This window comes from Indicator indicator, chromosome 12, assembly GCF_027791375.1.
Source record: "Indicator indicator isolate 239-I01 chromosome 12, UM_Iind_1.1, whole genome shotgun sequence".
In the NCBI taxonomy this organism is placed as follows: Eukaryota; Metazoa; Chordata; class Aves; order Piciformes; family Indicatoridae; genus Indicator; species Indicator indicator.
Window position 1 is genome coordinate 10,757,080 of NC_072021.1, and position 15,544 is coordinate 10,772,623.

The 15,544-nt window shown below is 38.2% G+C and overlaps 1 protein-coding gene across 3 annotated transcripts in view; it reads left to right on the forward strand.

Annotated features, from left to right (window-relative positions):
• Positions 1-15,311, forward strand: part of TRPS1 (transcriptional repressor GATA binding 1) — a 170,535-nt gene extending 155,224 nt beyond the window's left edge. For all 3 annotated transcript variants that reach the window (XM_054385498.1, XM_054385496.1, XM_054385497.1), the window contains exons 5-6: positions 8,573-8,695; positions 14,250-15,311. In XM_054385498.1, coding sequence (XP_054241473.1) covers positions 8,573-8,695; positions 14,250-15,311 — 1,185 coding nt within the window. The remainder of the gene's footprint in view (positions 1-8,572; positions 8,696-14,249) is intronic.
• Positions 15,312-15,544: the final 233 nt, after the last annotated feature.

Below are 15,544 nucleotides of genomic sequence, written 5' to 3' on the forward strand. Positions count from 1 at the left end.
TTCTCAAACCAGTCTCCCTCTGTCCTGCTCATGCACACTAATGCATCTACCGAACCCTCTTGGGTTTTTTTTCGTTGTGTGTTTTTTTGTTTCGTTTTGATTTGTTTGGGGGGGGGTTGTGTGGGGTTTTTTCTGTTGTTGTTTGTTTTGGGTTGTTGTTTGTTTTGTTTTTCTTCTTTTTTGGTAGGGAGTAGTATTACTCCTAAATTGCACTTCTTTCATTAATCTTATTTTTTATTACCTCGTATAAGTACTGTTTTGAAATTGCCGGAGTGGTCAAGTTGACTTAGAAAAGTAGGAAGACATTTAGACAGAAACTTAGCAGTTTTCACAGCAGTTCCTAAAGAGGACTGGTAAGACCTGTTGCAATACTAACATAGTTCTGGTGAAGATGCTGGCAGCCTTTTACTGTAGTGGGTGATAAACTACTAAAGAAAGCAGGGCACAAATTTAGGTCAAATACTCTCGATCGCACCTCAGCAGAGATAATGCATTACCTTGGGTCGATGTGCAGGAGGAAGGGAGAAAAATGGTGCTACACTGGGGGAAAACAAAGACAATCAGGGCTTTCTTCTTGAGCAGCTGCAGCCAGTTCCACTAATGGAAGTGCAAGAGCAGAAACTGGCAGCACAAGGTATGCATTCGTTTTTACAGATGGCAATGCAGACAAGTTGGTAATTGAGAAGGAAGTCATGTACGTGAGCTGTTTGTCGGGGGACAGCCCATTACAGTACTTTCCTGTGTAACTGACTCAGTGAGTTATTGGAGACAGAATTTCAGTTCCTTGAGTGGGTTTCAGTTGCTGCAGAATGACATCATTTTTGTGTGGGAAATGCAGATTTCCAGGTTGATGCCCTTCTTTTTTTTTCTTTTATCTTTTTTTTTCCTATTGGTGTTAATAAAACTTTTAAAATTAATTTTCAGACTGCCTCCGTGGAAGTTCTGTGTTGTATTGCTGGTAGTCAGTGGCAAAATACACCAGAAGTGAGATCACATTGTTCATACTATAGTATGGTAGCTGCTGTGGAAGGCACTAGGAGAGATTTAAGGATGATTAGTTTGTGTGAGTTGAAGGATAAGACCTTAAAAATATATCTAGTCAAAGATGGTAGAAGGAAACTGTTTCCTTAAAAAATAATACTTTCTATAGAATGATTACATAAATATTTAATACTTTGAAAACCAGACTAACATATAGGTCCACCAGAAAATATGTCTTAGTGGTCCATTGCAAATGCCTCATAACATAAATATGTGTATGTGTATCTATTTAGTCTATGTGTACTTATTTGATCCAACAGAATATCACTTGTGTCTATAACACACAGGGTTTAAGAAACAACTGCCACTAACTGAGGGAAGGAAGTCTAGCCTGCAGAAAAAGTTTTATTGTCTCATATTTGTATCACTGCAGATCTTGAGGGGCAAACCATGAGATGAACTGCCATCCCTGTTTGGATTAACAAGGAGATACATTGTGAACTACATAGTTTTCACTGATAAATGCTCAAATTAATGAAAACTAATAAGTCATTGTAAAGTGTATTGTGAGTATTTATAGAACCCAATAGTTCTATGTAGCTCTTAATGAATGATGAAAGTGATGGTAAATCCCCACTGAGGAGCTCAGGCTCTGGCTAAAGGTGGGTGTCCAAAGCCAGTTCCCTTCCAGTGCATTGGCAAAGGTTGGGTCAGCTGTAGGTTGGGGGAGAAAATAAAGGTAAGGAGGTAACAGTGATGAAGAGATTCAACAGCAAGTGATTTAACAGTTTCTTTGTATAGCTATACTTTTCTTAGTTTAATAATTTGTTTTCATCAGCCAATATTTTACTTTAGCAGCAATGACATCCTAAACTAATATCTTACTAGATTCTTCTTTCTTTTTAAGACACGAACAGATTGTAGTTCGCTGCCTGTTTTTTGAGGTAGCTAGGGTGGGGTTTTTTTAAGGAGTGAAGTGCCACTGTCTGAAAGGTAGCTTTACAAAATACAGGGAAATCCTGCAAATACTGACAAAATCTACTCATCTGCATTTTTGCTGCTGAAGAAAAGTAAATGCAGTTTACATGCATATTAGAACATTTACTCTCCCTAAGGGATCGGGGGTAGGAATCTGAAAGGCTGTGCTAGCAATAATATTTAATTTACTGTCTGGATTTTTTGTCTCTCAAACCCCCCTGATTCCTCTCATTAAAAGTTTGTATACAGTGTATATCATAAAAAGATATGATGTCAAAATAGAGCATTGAAAAATGCACTAAACTTTTTATATGAATTAGGTGTCTAATTTTCACTTTCCTTTTGGCATTTCTGGTTTCTTCCTACCTTGCCTTTCCTAACCTCCTTCGTATGTGTCTTTCAGATACAGCTCTGTAATGTAATTGTTCTTGAAAATGTCTTAGATGAGGAGTTTGGATTTGGCACATTAAATTGAATTCAAGAGGCATCTGTTAACTCATAGTTAAGGTTGAAAACAACTTCTACTTTAACACTCTGCTTTATGTGTTTCACTTTTTCTGACAACTTACGCTTTGGGACTGAAAATTTGCTGTGCCTGGTCTATTCCTGAAAGCTGTCCAAGTTGTAAAGTGAAGAAAACCCAATGACTTTCTTTTTAATTTAGATATAGTTACAGCAAAAGCAACTAAAACTTTAAAATGTGAAAGTTTACAGAGACATAGTTGTGGCTGTTTTCGTAGTTGGGAGAGAAAGCAATTTTGATTAAACACATGCAGAAAGGTCTGAGTGCCTCCACAACCAAAAGAAATGAGGGATGAAAGATTCTTTTCCCATCTTAACTGGAGGAAAGTAGCACTTACTCCAGCATCCAGGTGCTGCCCAGGTTTTAGACTTCAGATAATCTGGAGCTTCACCAAAACTCGAAAGAACTTAAATACCTTCTCACATAAGGAGGGAAATACCTGGAAAGACATAGGGGGTCTGAAAGAAGAAATTTGTAAACACTGGTGGCACTGTAAATACAACATACACAAATGTAACCATGGGTGCATTATACTACTTTTCTTAACTGCATGGTAGCAGCTTGACAGTTACAGGTATGAGACCAGCTGCTTACAGTTGGTACTTTCCACAGTGGGTCACCTGGCTCATACTGAACAGATCTCGTGCAGGTTTCCTGGTGGTCCCCTTTTGAACATCCCATGTTGCCAGAGAGCATCCAAGGCCAATGCTTTGCCCTTGATTTGTTTTGTTTTTTTTCCCTTTCATGAGGCATGTATGCTTGTAGTCCCCGGTTTTGTAATTGGAAATACGATCATAGAGTCATAGAGTCATAGAATCAGTCAGGGTGGAAAGGGACCACCAGGATCATCTAGTTCCAACCCCCTGCCATGGGCAAGGACACCTCACACTAGATCAGGCTGACTAGAGCCTCATCCAGCCTGGCCTTGAACACCTCCAGGAATGGGGCCTCAACCACCTCCCTGGGCAACCCGTTCCAGGCTCTCACCACTCTCATGGTGAAGAACTTCTTCCTTACATCCAGTCTGAATCTCCCCACTTCCTGCTTTATTCCATTCCCCCTAGTCCTATCACTACCTGATATCCTAAAAAGTCCCTCCCCAGCTTTCTTGTAAGCCCCCTTCAGATACTGGAAGGCCACCATAAGGTCACCTTGGAGCCTTCTCTTCTCTAGACTGAACAGCCCCAACTCTGTCCTTGTAGGACATAGGTTATTTTTTTGGTAGAGCTGTGATTACAATGTACTCTGTTTCTGTCATGGTAGGAAAGGCAGACATGGTGAAAAAATTCACTCGGGCTTCATCATATTGTCATTTTGCGATGGGAAAGTGAAAGTATTCAGCAAAAAGATGAGTTTTGTTGTGTCCAAAACCAAGAGGGTGATGTAAGAAAAATGCTTGGCTGATGCTTTTAGAGCCTATTTGAGTTTCTAAAAGCATCTTCTGGCAGAAATTTTGAAAACAGGATGTATTTGGCACTAGCAGAGTGTCAGGCGCTGTTGCTTAGTCTAGCTAGCTAAAAAGCCACAGTTCCTGAGCAGTGCTTTTGGCTGTGCTTGTACAATGTATGTTTTGCTACATGAAGTTCTGTTGAATTAATAACTGGAAGTTCATTATATTTTAAAATGCTTTAATGTAACTGTGAGTGTAACAGTGCTTCTACATGTTAACAAAGTTTGAAACCATGTAAACTGTGAGGTCATCTTTTTAAAACCTAAAGCCAATCTGATGAAAAAGAAGGGCTCAATTCTGTCAATAAACCTGAATTAATTGCTGTGGTAGTCCCTGTTGGTTTATTGGTTAGCAGAAGGCACTGCTAAGAATTTCCTTCTTTCAATGAAGTAGTGCTAACTAGTGAAAATCATTTAAGGAGTTAAAAAAGAATTAGACATTCAGGCTTGATGTTGTGCATACCAAGTTTCAGACTTGTTCAATTTGAAATGGTCAAGATATGAAACCATAAAAAAAATTGAGTAAATACTCTGCATATCAGCGGTTGTTATGAAATTACATGCTTTCAGCATGGTTCTTACTGAGGGAAAACTGTTAGTAGAGAGATCTGCAAGACATGTTCTGTGAATAATTACAAACTTTCATAGCTTAGCTACATAAAAATAATAATCCACTTGTTTCTTTGCTACTACTAAAATGCTAAAATGTGTGGGTTTTTTGTCCTCCCCAGAGGAAAGCCACTCTGACTGTAGATTTGTCAGAAAGTTATCTGAAAAACTTGAATTCCCTTCTGTCCCCTGCCCCACCTCCCCCTGTTTTGGCCAATCTCCAAATTATAAACAGCTGAAATGATTTTAAAAAAGAGTTTTCAGTACCAGGAAAAAAAAAATAGTTGACAAAAACATGCACCAAGTTTCAGGCCAATGTGACTTGAGACAACTGTGATATTAAACACTCAGACCTAAGAAATGGAATAGATGTAGAGACAGCCTCTTTGCTGCACTGGCCCCCTCAGGATTTGGGATTGCAATGTAGTGATTATAAGGCTCCAGGTGATTAAAGCTTTATGTGATAGATTCATATTTTAGTTATTTAGACCCTTTTGGCTTATTCCAACAATGTACAGAAAATTCTCATGGGTAACTCCAGCTAGTGGTATAGATCACAGACTGCCACCTTTTTATCTGTGGGTCAAACCCTCCCATGTCTAATTATGTCAACTTACCTTTTCTGTGCTGATTTTAAGAGATTAACTATGATAAATATATGTTCACATTAACAAAAAAAAAAAAGTCATCACATCCTTCTAGAAAATGATGGCTAGGGTGGTACTTAGCAGAGCAGTTGGGCACATGTTTGGGTTTCTTGGAGGCTGAGGACTACAGCTGTTGCACAGACTCTGCTGGATTGGAGCTGTTATGAGACTACCTGGAAAACCATCAATATTGGCCATGATTACTGACTAGTACAAACATTCGGTTTGCAAAGCTGAACAGGCTCATGAAGAAAAAGAAACATCCCTAAGAGTAGAAGTATCATTACTAATTAACACTTAGCATTAAAAAAAATGAGATAGTTTCTGTCAGCCAATAACTTTTCTAAAACTTGGTAAGAAGCTTTCTTTAAGATCATCTTTGGAGGTCCCTTCCAACCCCTACCAGTCTGTGATTCTGTGACAAGAGGACTATAGGCACAGTAGACTTTTTAAAACAGCCTCCATATTTTTCACACAGACATGATCAGATGTATTTGGACAAGTAGGTCCATTCTTTGGTTAGTGGGATCTGGGAGTCAAGAATATTTAATCCAATTCTGCCACAGTTCTGTTTCGCCATTCTAAATCCATTCTAAAGCTGGGTGTCTCCACTATAAAAAGATGTTATGTAACAAAAGTGCTCAGCAAAGTAACAGCACTGAAGTTTTTCCACAGATGATTCAATTCTTTGTTTATTACTAAGTGTAATCTATGGTGGAACAATTAGGTAGGGGAATAATCAAATTATTGTTGATTATGCTATAAAGTCCTTTAAAAATACAGAAGTAAGAGAAGGTAAAGACAAAGTGCAACAACTAGAACAGCATGTAAGATGAATTTACACACTTTGCATTAAGTTTAGGGGAGGATATTTAGATTGGCTACTTTCAGATTTGAAATGGACAGTTTGTAGGTACTAAATAAGCACATGTATAGTGCTAGTAATTATGTAGATCGTTGTCAGCTGTAATCATATTATTTCATTGCAATTAATGTCTAATTTGAATCAGATCTTTCTTTTAAAAAGAGAGAAAAATTGAATGACTTTTGTCAGTATTTTAAAGATAAACCAATTCCACAGCCTTCAATGAGGATTCCAGTGTTAATACACCCTCTGTCATCCTTCCAATGTGTGCAAATGCAGCATATAAACTAGACTACTCTCTCTATATTTTAAAAGTCTTCCATGACTTCCTAGACAGTATTTCCCAAACTCAAGGAACACAAACAGAAATGAATGGATGGAAAGACTGACTCAAAATAACACTCCACTTGGTTGATACACCACAGCAAGAAGCCATAAGCCGGCAGAGAAAAAGTAGGAATGGAAAGGACAGTTCCGTAGTCGTATCTGAATCCTGGCTATATACAGTCATTTCCACTTGGAAACTTCTCACTCTGAGTGGACCAAACTTGAGTTAGCTTAGTGAAGCTTTTATTGTACTCTTAAGGAAAATATTTCAGCAGCCAGGTAAAGCTGTGCAAGGATATGCAGTGTACTTGTGAGCGTACCTTCCCAGAGTGAGCTGTATCCCATACACAGCTAGTTAGATGTTTAGTAAACAGAAAAAACATAATCTGTTACTGCTTCTTATTTAGGAGACAAAGTAAGGGATGATGTAAGGAAGTGAGAGAGATTATTATCTTGATGACAGTCTTGATTTTATTGTATCACTTTAAAGTAATGCAACCTGCTCTGCTGATGAAATTGCGTTCTTGGTTTAAAAGGGCAATTGTTAGCCTGACTTTGTGCTCACTAAAAACATTTCCCCAATCTTGTTAAATTATTGCACTTATTTCAGATTTTTATGACTGTGCAGCTTACCAGCCTTCCTTTCTTTACATTTCATTCATTTTCCCTGTATTGATGATTAATGGAGGATGTCGGACGTTAGAGTGAGCAGGCATCAGCAAATGCAAGATCATAATTAGTTTAGCTGACGAGGGCCTCTGATAGCACTTGCATCTGGATGGAAAAATTACCCTATAGGGAACTGGCTGCTCACCAGGTCTTTTTAGTGATACATTGTGAAACACCCGATGAATCAAATGCCCTTTCAATGCCAAGAAAGTGTTCCAGTCTTGAAGCCAAAATTATGTCTGCAGAAAGCTTTCCATTTCAAATGTATCAGAGTACAATTATAACCATTGTATTTTTTTGGCATGAACACCAGTCTTCTACAGTATGGAGTAAAGTTAAATAAATTACTGAAATTTTATGAAACCATGCAATTTTTGCTTGTAGTGTTAATAATTTTAAATTTATAATAAAATTAATTTTCACCCAGGCTGTTTTTCCCTGTTCTCACCCATTCGTCTCTTAAATGATGAAAGTTTCTTATTGACTTTTTTTATTTGCAAAAAGGCAACAGAGTTGAAATTCAGATTTTCTTTTCAGCAAAAGAGTTGCATTTCCTCCTTATTAGTATTTGTGCCCACAAACACAAGCCTGACTTTTCCTGAAATGAGAAAAGTTCAATGGAATCATTACTCCACAGAAAGAATTTAACAAGCAATGCTCATAAACGTGTCTACTTCTAAGTATTCCTTGATCGTTATGAAAGCTGATGAATGCACAGCTCAGCCTGGTTAAAAATCAATTTGCAGTTGGGAAAGTCATACAGTGCCTTTCTTTCCCTAACTAAAAGAAAATAAATCAATCAATCTATTGATGAGACAGCTTTCTGAGGTTTTGGGTGAATTTTGAAAGAGATCTCATTAAGAATATTGTACTTCTATTTGTTTGGCAGGGGTTACTCCTTGTTCATAGTAGGCTGTGGGAAATAGATGGTAGCTGACAGTGATTTCAGAAGTAAGAGAAGAAAAAAAAATGGAACTGAATATCCTGTATTCAATTAATGAAGTATCATCTCTGTTAAAGGAATTAGTATGACACAGATACAAAATGTAATTAATTGAAATGGTTTTTCAGAATTCTTGTTACTGATCACACTTTAAAATCGAGCAAACAGAAAAAAGAAACATAATCTGTTGTGAAATGTGGCGAGCAAACGGGGAAAAGTTTACAGAATGTTCTCTGTCAGCTTCCAGAAGGGTTTTTCAGAATTTGCTGTTTAGAAACCATCATTAAATGCACAAAACCTGAAGTTCAAAAAGTTAAAGCTGTTATTCTGAAAAGGCTTTGGTGTTTCACACACCTCATCCATCACTCTAGGGTTAATTATAATGAAAATCAGTGGTGCCTATTAAGCACAATTGAACCTGACCTCATTATGGGCAGTGTGGTTTTATACTGTCATTGTTGCCAGTCTAGAGACAAAACTCCTGTGTTGATTTGTCCTAACTCCACAGCTCATGTGACTCACCTCTGACCTGTTTTTTTTTTCTTCTTTTTTTTTTCCCCCCTTTTTCTTCCCTGTTTCAGAGACGTAGAGGCTCGGGTGTTTTTTGTGCCAATTGCCTGACCACAAAGACCTCTCTCTGGCGAAAGAATGCAAATGGTGGATATGTATGCAATGCGTGTGGCCTCTACCAGAAGCTTCACTCGGTAGGAAGAACTTGCTGGTTTGTTCCAAAAAAAAAGGGGTTATACAGCTAAACTGGGCAGCTGTGGTCTTGTCTGGTTGTGTGATTAGTACCACTCCCTGGCCTGCAGTTAATTTCCTAACAGAGTTTTGCAGTATGGTCACTCTGGGATCAGATGTGATTCATTATGAAGCAGGCTGAGATGCTATGTGTAGACGTGTTTGAGATTACCAGTGATGCATTTAATTATTTTGATACAAAATGAGGGGGGAGTTATATCTTTTCTAAGAATTCCATCTAGAAGCATACAATATGTTGTGATGAAAGCTGTCTAAATTTGAGAGCCTTCATGTTCTTTATAATGAAACAACAAAAAAAGGAAGGTTCTTGAAGTTCAATGTCATAACTACAACAGAAATATCCCTTGCTGTACTTTTTATTTTCTTTTACCTCTTTCACCCCCATTATTCTTGACAGTAAATTTCCTGGATATGTACATGGTGGAGGGGTTTTTCATTCTTTTTTCTACAGTTTTTACAGTCTACTGGAGGATTCTGAAATTACTCCACAAGGAAGCTACTCATCTGATGACACTAATCACTTGATGAGGGGAGGATTCAACATCCTCGGGATCAGGCAGAGAATAAGTAATAGTCATGGACTGTCTCTATTGCTTGTCATCTTACTGACATTTGACTTGATCCTGAAAGATGTTGAATGCTCTGGTCCAGGCCCAGGAAAGCTATGCTTAAGTGTTTCCTTGAACCAGTGCCAAAATGCTTAGAATCTTTTATGTTAGGATCCACTAGTTAAATATATCCCCTGGTATCTTTAATAGAAGCACATGAAGGAGTCTGGTGACCAAGATTTTATTTTAATTAATTAATTTTTACATTTCCCATGAGGTTAAAGAGTGTTACTATTTTTTCAGAACTAGAAAATGATGTGGCCTTTAGGAGTTTGCCAAGGCAACATAACAATTCAAGATTAGACCCCAAATCAGAAGTCTGTGTTGTGGATGTAAATGCATATCTTTTAAAACTTGTTTCAGAAAAAAAGGAAAAAAAAAAGCCACTTACAAAACTGTATTTCAAATACATTAAGACTACTAAGTGCCTATGCTTATTTCTCTTTACATTTGTGGCGGCAAACAAATACAAAGAGAAGTATAAAGCTTCTAAATCAGTTACTCTAAATTCAGTGAATTTTACCCCTGGGCTTGTGTACAGGCCACATAGCAAACATATTCACTCAAGATCCTGGCCAGTCAACCCACCTAATAAAGAAGTTTGCAGATTTTGAAAGCATCATGACTGCTTTCACCAGTCTGAAAGGCTGAATCTGTCATGTGGGGTTAGTAACTGTTTTTAAGCTCCAGAGCAACCCAGCCAGTCAGATAGCATCTGGCTATCTGGAGAAGATGGACTAATGCATGATCTCTGGCTAGCATCTTAGCTGAGTCTTACTGGAAGTATCACCTTCCTGGAGATCTCTCAAACTTATAATACCTGATTTTAAACAGTTGATCAGTGGTGAGCATCCACAAAGATAGCCAGTTATTTTTAGAACTTCCATTCACAGTCCTCGTTTTCCCTTTTTCCAATGTACTTTCCTCAACTATAGTGTTGAACCTTTCCATGACCGTGGTAAGGTCCAACATAGCTCATGGTAATCAACATAGCTTATTGAATATAGCTAAAAGCTACAAGTGTCAGTTTTGAATTCAAACACATAGCTCAGATAATTCTTATGAATCAGTAGGAACAAACTAACATGCTTCCAACCATAATTAGCAATACAGTGTCAAAATTTATGCATATGGAAAGCAAAAAGCTGACACTGTCTTTCAGCTCCACTGTTCAAGCATGGCAATAAACTGTCATTCAGTAGACATTTGACATTAATATCTTCCAACTGAACTCTGACCAACCAAACATAAAAATTTAATTAAGCCTCCACTCTGCTGTGGTACAATGGCAACTCCATTGTAAGTTGGGAGTCTGAAATAAGCAGACAAATCCATCCTTTGGGACACCTTAAGAGACAGTCCCATGCAAAAGGATGGTCTTTAGACTGTCACCAGAAAGAGGAAAGTTTCCTCTGTTTGCCTATCTATCTCTTCATTAAAAACTACAGTAAGTATTTGTCATATATGTTTTTGAATTAAAGAGTCTGTGATGGTGTGGTTACTAGGTAATGTCTGAAACTATAAAAATGCAAGGGAAAAGAACTGTTGCCTTCTGTGAGCCACCCTGTGAAACTAAATTATGCTGCACAGCTGAGTATAATTCATCTGTAGTAAGTCTGCATACTTCATAAGGTATCTTTTGATTGGATTATCACTATCTAGAACTTCATTAACTCAAGAATGTATATAATGCACTTTAAGGTACCTTTTTTGACTTGCATTTAAGAAGAAAAGAGATCTGTCAGATACTACTAGGTAGTAGTGACTGACAATTGTCACATGGTAGTAATTTTTTCTGTAAGTCATATTTTTTCCATTTTTATGGTACCCTTGAGTAATTTTTCAATGTGTTTTCAGAAATGTTCAATCCATCTAGGGGGTCATTTACATGAAACTTGACAGCTTTTCACATTTATCTCCTCTAATACAAACAATTCTGTTAATACATGTGTTATAACATTCCAACAGTAAATTAGACAAATAGTTTAAGTGGGGGAAAAAATGCAGTTCACTGCAAACATTTACACAATATTCACATGTGCTGACAGAGAAAGGTGTATGCCTTGTCTCCCCAGAATCATGAATTTGACTATTGTTTTTGTGGTGCAGTTCCTCACTTTTTAACAGTTCTAACTTGATCATGGAAGCTACATTTTGTTCCATAGTGATTCCTTTGCCACATCCTGAGACTACTTCAGTGCTGATTTACAGCATATTATTCTAGGATTAGACATATGTGATCTTTCAGTGGAGAGATCACTCCAGTTTCCCATAGTATCTAAGAACTCTAATCACAATAATTTGATGAGCTAGTTGTCGAGGTTTCTGATTATGAGGTAGGAAGATTTCAGGTTGATAAAGCGATAGCAAATAAAATATTGGTGATCATAGTCAATATATTATGTATAACATATAATTAAGCTTCTGATTAAGCACATTTTAAAATTAAACTTCTGGTATTGTTTCCACTGTTTCCTAAATTTAATGCCCCACTGAAAATCAAGAAGAGAGCTTGCAACTAAATACAAAATTTATATCTGAAAATGTGAGCAGCTTTAGTGAATAAGTGTATTTTAATCGGCTGAAGACAATTCATTTGCATGCTGGAGAATTTTTAAGTCAGACCTGCAACCTTTACCTCCTAATAGCATGTGACTTTGAAGAGCCAAAGCTGCAAATGTGTTAGAGGATCCTTAGTCACAGGTACAAAGGTGTTTTTTTTAACTGCTTCCACAGTAAGACTTCATACCTGTAGCATGAAGAGTAACACTAAAAGTATCTCCAAACTATTGAAAGGTTATCCAGAAACCATATGAAAAACGTCTGTATTCTATAAACGAAAGTTTACTAAGAGCAACATCAATAATATTATAGAATCATAGAATCAGTCAGGGTTGGAAGGGACCACAAGGATCATCTAGTTCCAATCCCCCTGCCGTGGGCAGAGATACCCCACACTAGATCAGGGTGGCCAGAGCCTCAACCAGCCTGGCCTTAAACACCTCCAGGGATGGGACCTCCCTGGACAACCCATTCCAGGCTCTCACCACTCTCATGGTGAAGAACTTCCTCACGTCCAGTCTGAATCTACCCACTTCCAGCTTTATGCCATTCCCCCTAGTCCTGTCACTACCTGATATCCTAAAAATTTTTAAGATTGTATGATCTGAAACAGCATGTCAGCATGACAGTATTACAATTGCCATAAAAAGGTGAGGAGATTACACCAAGCTTGTAATAAACAGTGTGTGCTTATGCATATTAATTGTCTATTGATGCTGCAAACTATTTACATAGAATTTACATAGCAAACAGCTGTGATCTTTTTGAGGAGGCTGGTTCAGGTGCTGGTTTGTTTTGGGTTTTTTGCTGAGTTTAAATTTTGCTTATTCAAAATCTAAATCAAAGTATATATTTCTTCTGATCAGAGTTTTAATAGGAAATAAAATCTTGACAAGCAGCTGCACTGCCCAAAATGTAGTTACCTATTAAGAATAAGCTGACTTTGGGAAAAGAAGTAGGTGTAAGAGTAGAGGAAAACGGCAAGTCAAGAGAGAAACTAGATCTCTACAAATAATAGAATGAGCACTTTTCCAGTTCTGGAAGCTATTTTTATATTAATTTAAAGTTATGAATATATATAAATTATGTTACATTCAAGGTACAAATTGTTTCAGATGGTGACTGTATGCCAAAATTTAGTCTGCACTTTAAAACAATATTTAAAAGAAATTTCCCACTAAACATACAAGTGGAATACTGATTATGTCTGCATTTGGATGAAACAAATGGCAAGTGTCAGGACACCACACTGAATGGCTTGTAGGTAGTTTTTGTTGCTTTAAAGTTTGCCCGTTAGAGCAAGACATACTGACATTACAGCACCATCTTTCCTTCACATACCATTGCCTTCCTCTTGAGGCACCTTTCAAAGAGGCCTGCCTGATGTCTTTCCTTGTACTGTCTTTTTTGCTTCATGCAGAACTATTTTCAGTTTTCTAAACAGGACATCTACCCTGACCTGGTGTCAGAAGTAGCAAATGGAAACAGAAGCCCTCACTTGTTTCTTGCCTCTGACTCTTCCGTGATGCTTTTTTCTTTACAGATTCTTTTTTCTGTCCTTCAGGGGATATCTTCCCTCCCTCATGACTTAATAGCACAACATCAGTAACGTTTAGAAAGAAATACAGTAGGAATGAAGGAAGGGGAGTTGGTAACAGAGTCTTGGGTAGAACTTCTGATATGTAGGAAAAGTTTTCCTAGGCTTTCTTCTCCATTGTTCTTAGTCCCTTTCCAGCCACCATCATCCCACTCACAACCACAGTGGACCTGCAGCCTTTTTGCTAGGTGACAGCAGTGTTGGTCAACAGGTCAACAAACTCTGTATTCCCTTGCATTTTCTGTCTGTGTCAAAGAGTGGTGGGTATCAAGGTAAGTGTTACTCAGTTCTTGTCATAGTGAGATCTGTGCAAACCCCTTCCCAATGCTCACTCTGGTGATGGTCCATAGAATACTGCTAGTGAATAGGGCCATGCACCTCCAACCTCGTCCCCAACTCTCCGCATTCAGCACATGTACCCCACAAATTCCTAGCAGTAAGGGGTGATAAGACTTTTGACACCCTGAATACTTCATGCCTTTTTACATAAACAGGTACAGCAGGTCTAAGGCAGTTGAGTAAGTTTGATAAAGCAAACCATTCCATAATTACTTCCCACATGAGGGGCTAGGAACCAGCCTTTGCACTGAAATTTGGTCATTCCCATAAAACCTTTGCCGTCTCGCTTTTCATGAAAGAAAAGATAAATTTGTATGAGCGTGGTCTCCATGACTTGTTTAATGTGTCTTTCTTTTTTCCTTTTGTTCATTATGTGTGTGTTCCATGCAGACTCCCAGGCCTTTAAACATCATTAAGCAGAACAATGGTGAGCAGATCATTAGGAGACGAACAAGAAAGCGCCTTAACCCGGAGGCACTTCAGGCTGAGCAGCTAAACAAACAGCAGCGGGGTAGCAGTGAGGAACAAGTCAATGGAAGCCCATTAGAGAGGAGGTCAGATGATCATTTACCTGAAGGTCATCAGAGAGAAATTCCACTTCCCAGCCTCAGTAAATATGAGGCCCCAGGTTCATTGACTAAAAGCCATTCTGCTCAGCAGCCAATATTGGTCAGCCAAACTCTGGATATTCACAAAAGGATGCAACCTTTGCACATTCAGATAAAAAGTCCTCAGGAAAGTACTGGAGACCCAGGAAACAGTTCATCGATATCAGAAGGGAAAGGAAGCTCAGAGAGAGGCAGCCCAATAGAAAAATACATGAGACCTGCGAAGCACCCAAACTATTCACCACCTGGAAGCCCTATCGAAAAATACCAGTACCCACTTTTTGGACTTCCGTTTGTACACAATGACTTTCAGAGTGAAGCTGACTGGCTGAGATTCTGGAGTAAATATAAGCTGTCTGTTCCTGGGAATCCACACTACTTGAGTCATGTGCCTGGCCTACCAAATCCTTGCCAAAACTATGTGCCTTATCCCACCTTTAATCTGCCTCCTCATTTTTCAGCTGTCGGATCAGACAATGACATTCCTCTAGATTTGGCGATAAAGCATTCCAGACCTGGGCCAACTGCAAATGGTGCCTCCAAGGAAAAGAGTAAGGCACCACCAAATGTAAAAAATGAAGGTCCCTTGAATGTAGTAAAAACAGAGAAAGTTGATAGAAGTACTCAAGATGAACTTTCTACCAAGTGCGTGCACTGTGGCATTGTCTTTCTGGATGAAGTGATGTATGCTTTGCATATGAGTTGCCATGGTGAGAGTGGACCTTTCCAGTGCAGCATATGTCAGCATCTTTGCACGGACAAGTATGACTTCACAACTCACATCCAGAGGGGCCTACACAGGAACAATGCACAAGCTGAAAAGAATGGAAAACCTAAAGAGTAAACCTTAGCACTTAGCACAATTAAACAGAAATAGGTTTCCTTGATGGGAATTCAATAGCTTGTAATGTCTTGTGAAGACCTATAAAGCACTTCATATAGAGAGCATGCCTTATCCAATATTAAATCCTTTGTTCTTTTTTGGGTTTTTACCTTTTTTGTTTTTTAAATTTTTTTCTTTTTTTTTTTCCTTTTTTTTTTCCTTTTTTTATGAGTGGGTTACCAAGAACAAAAGAA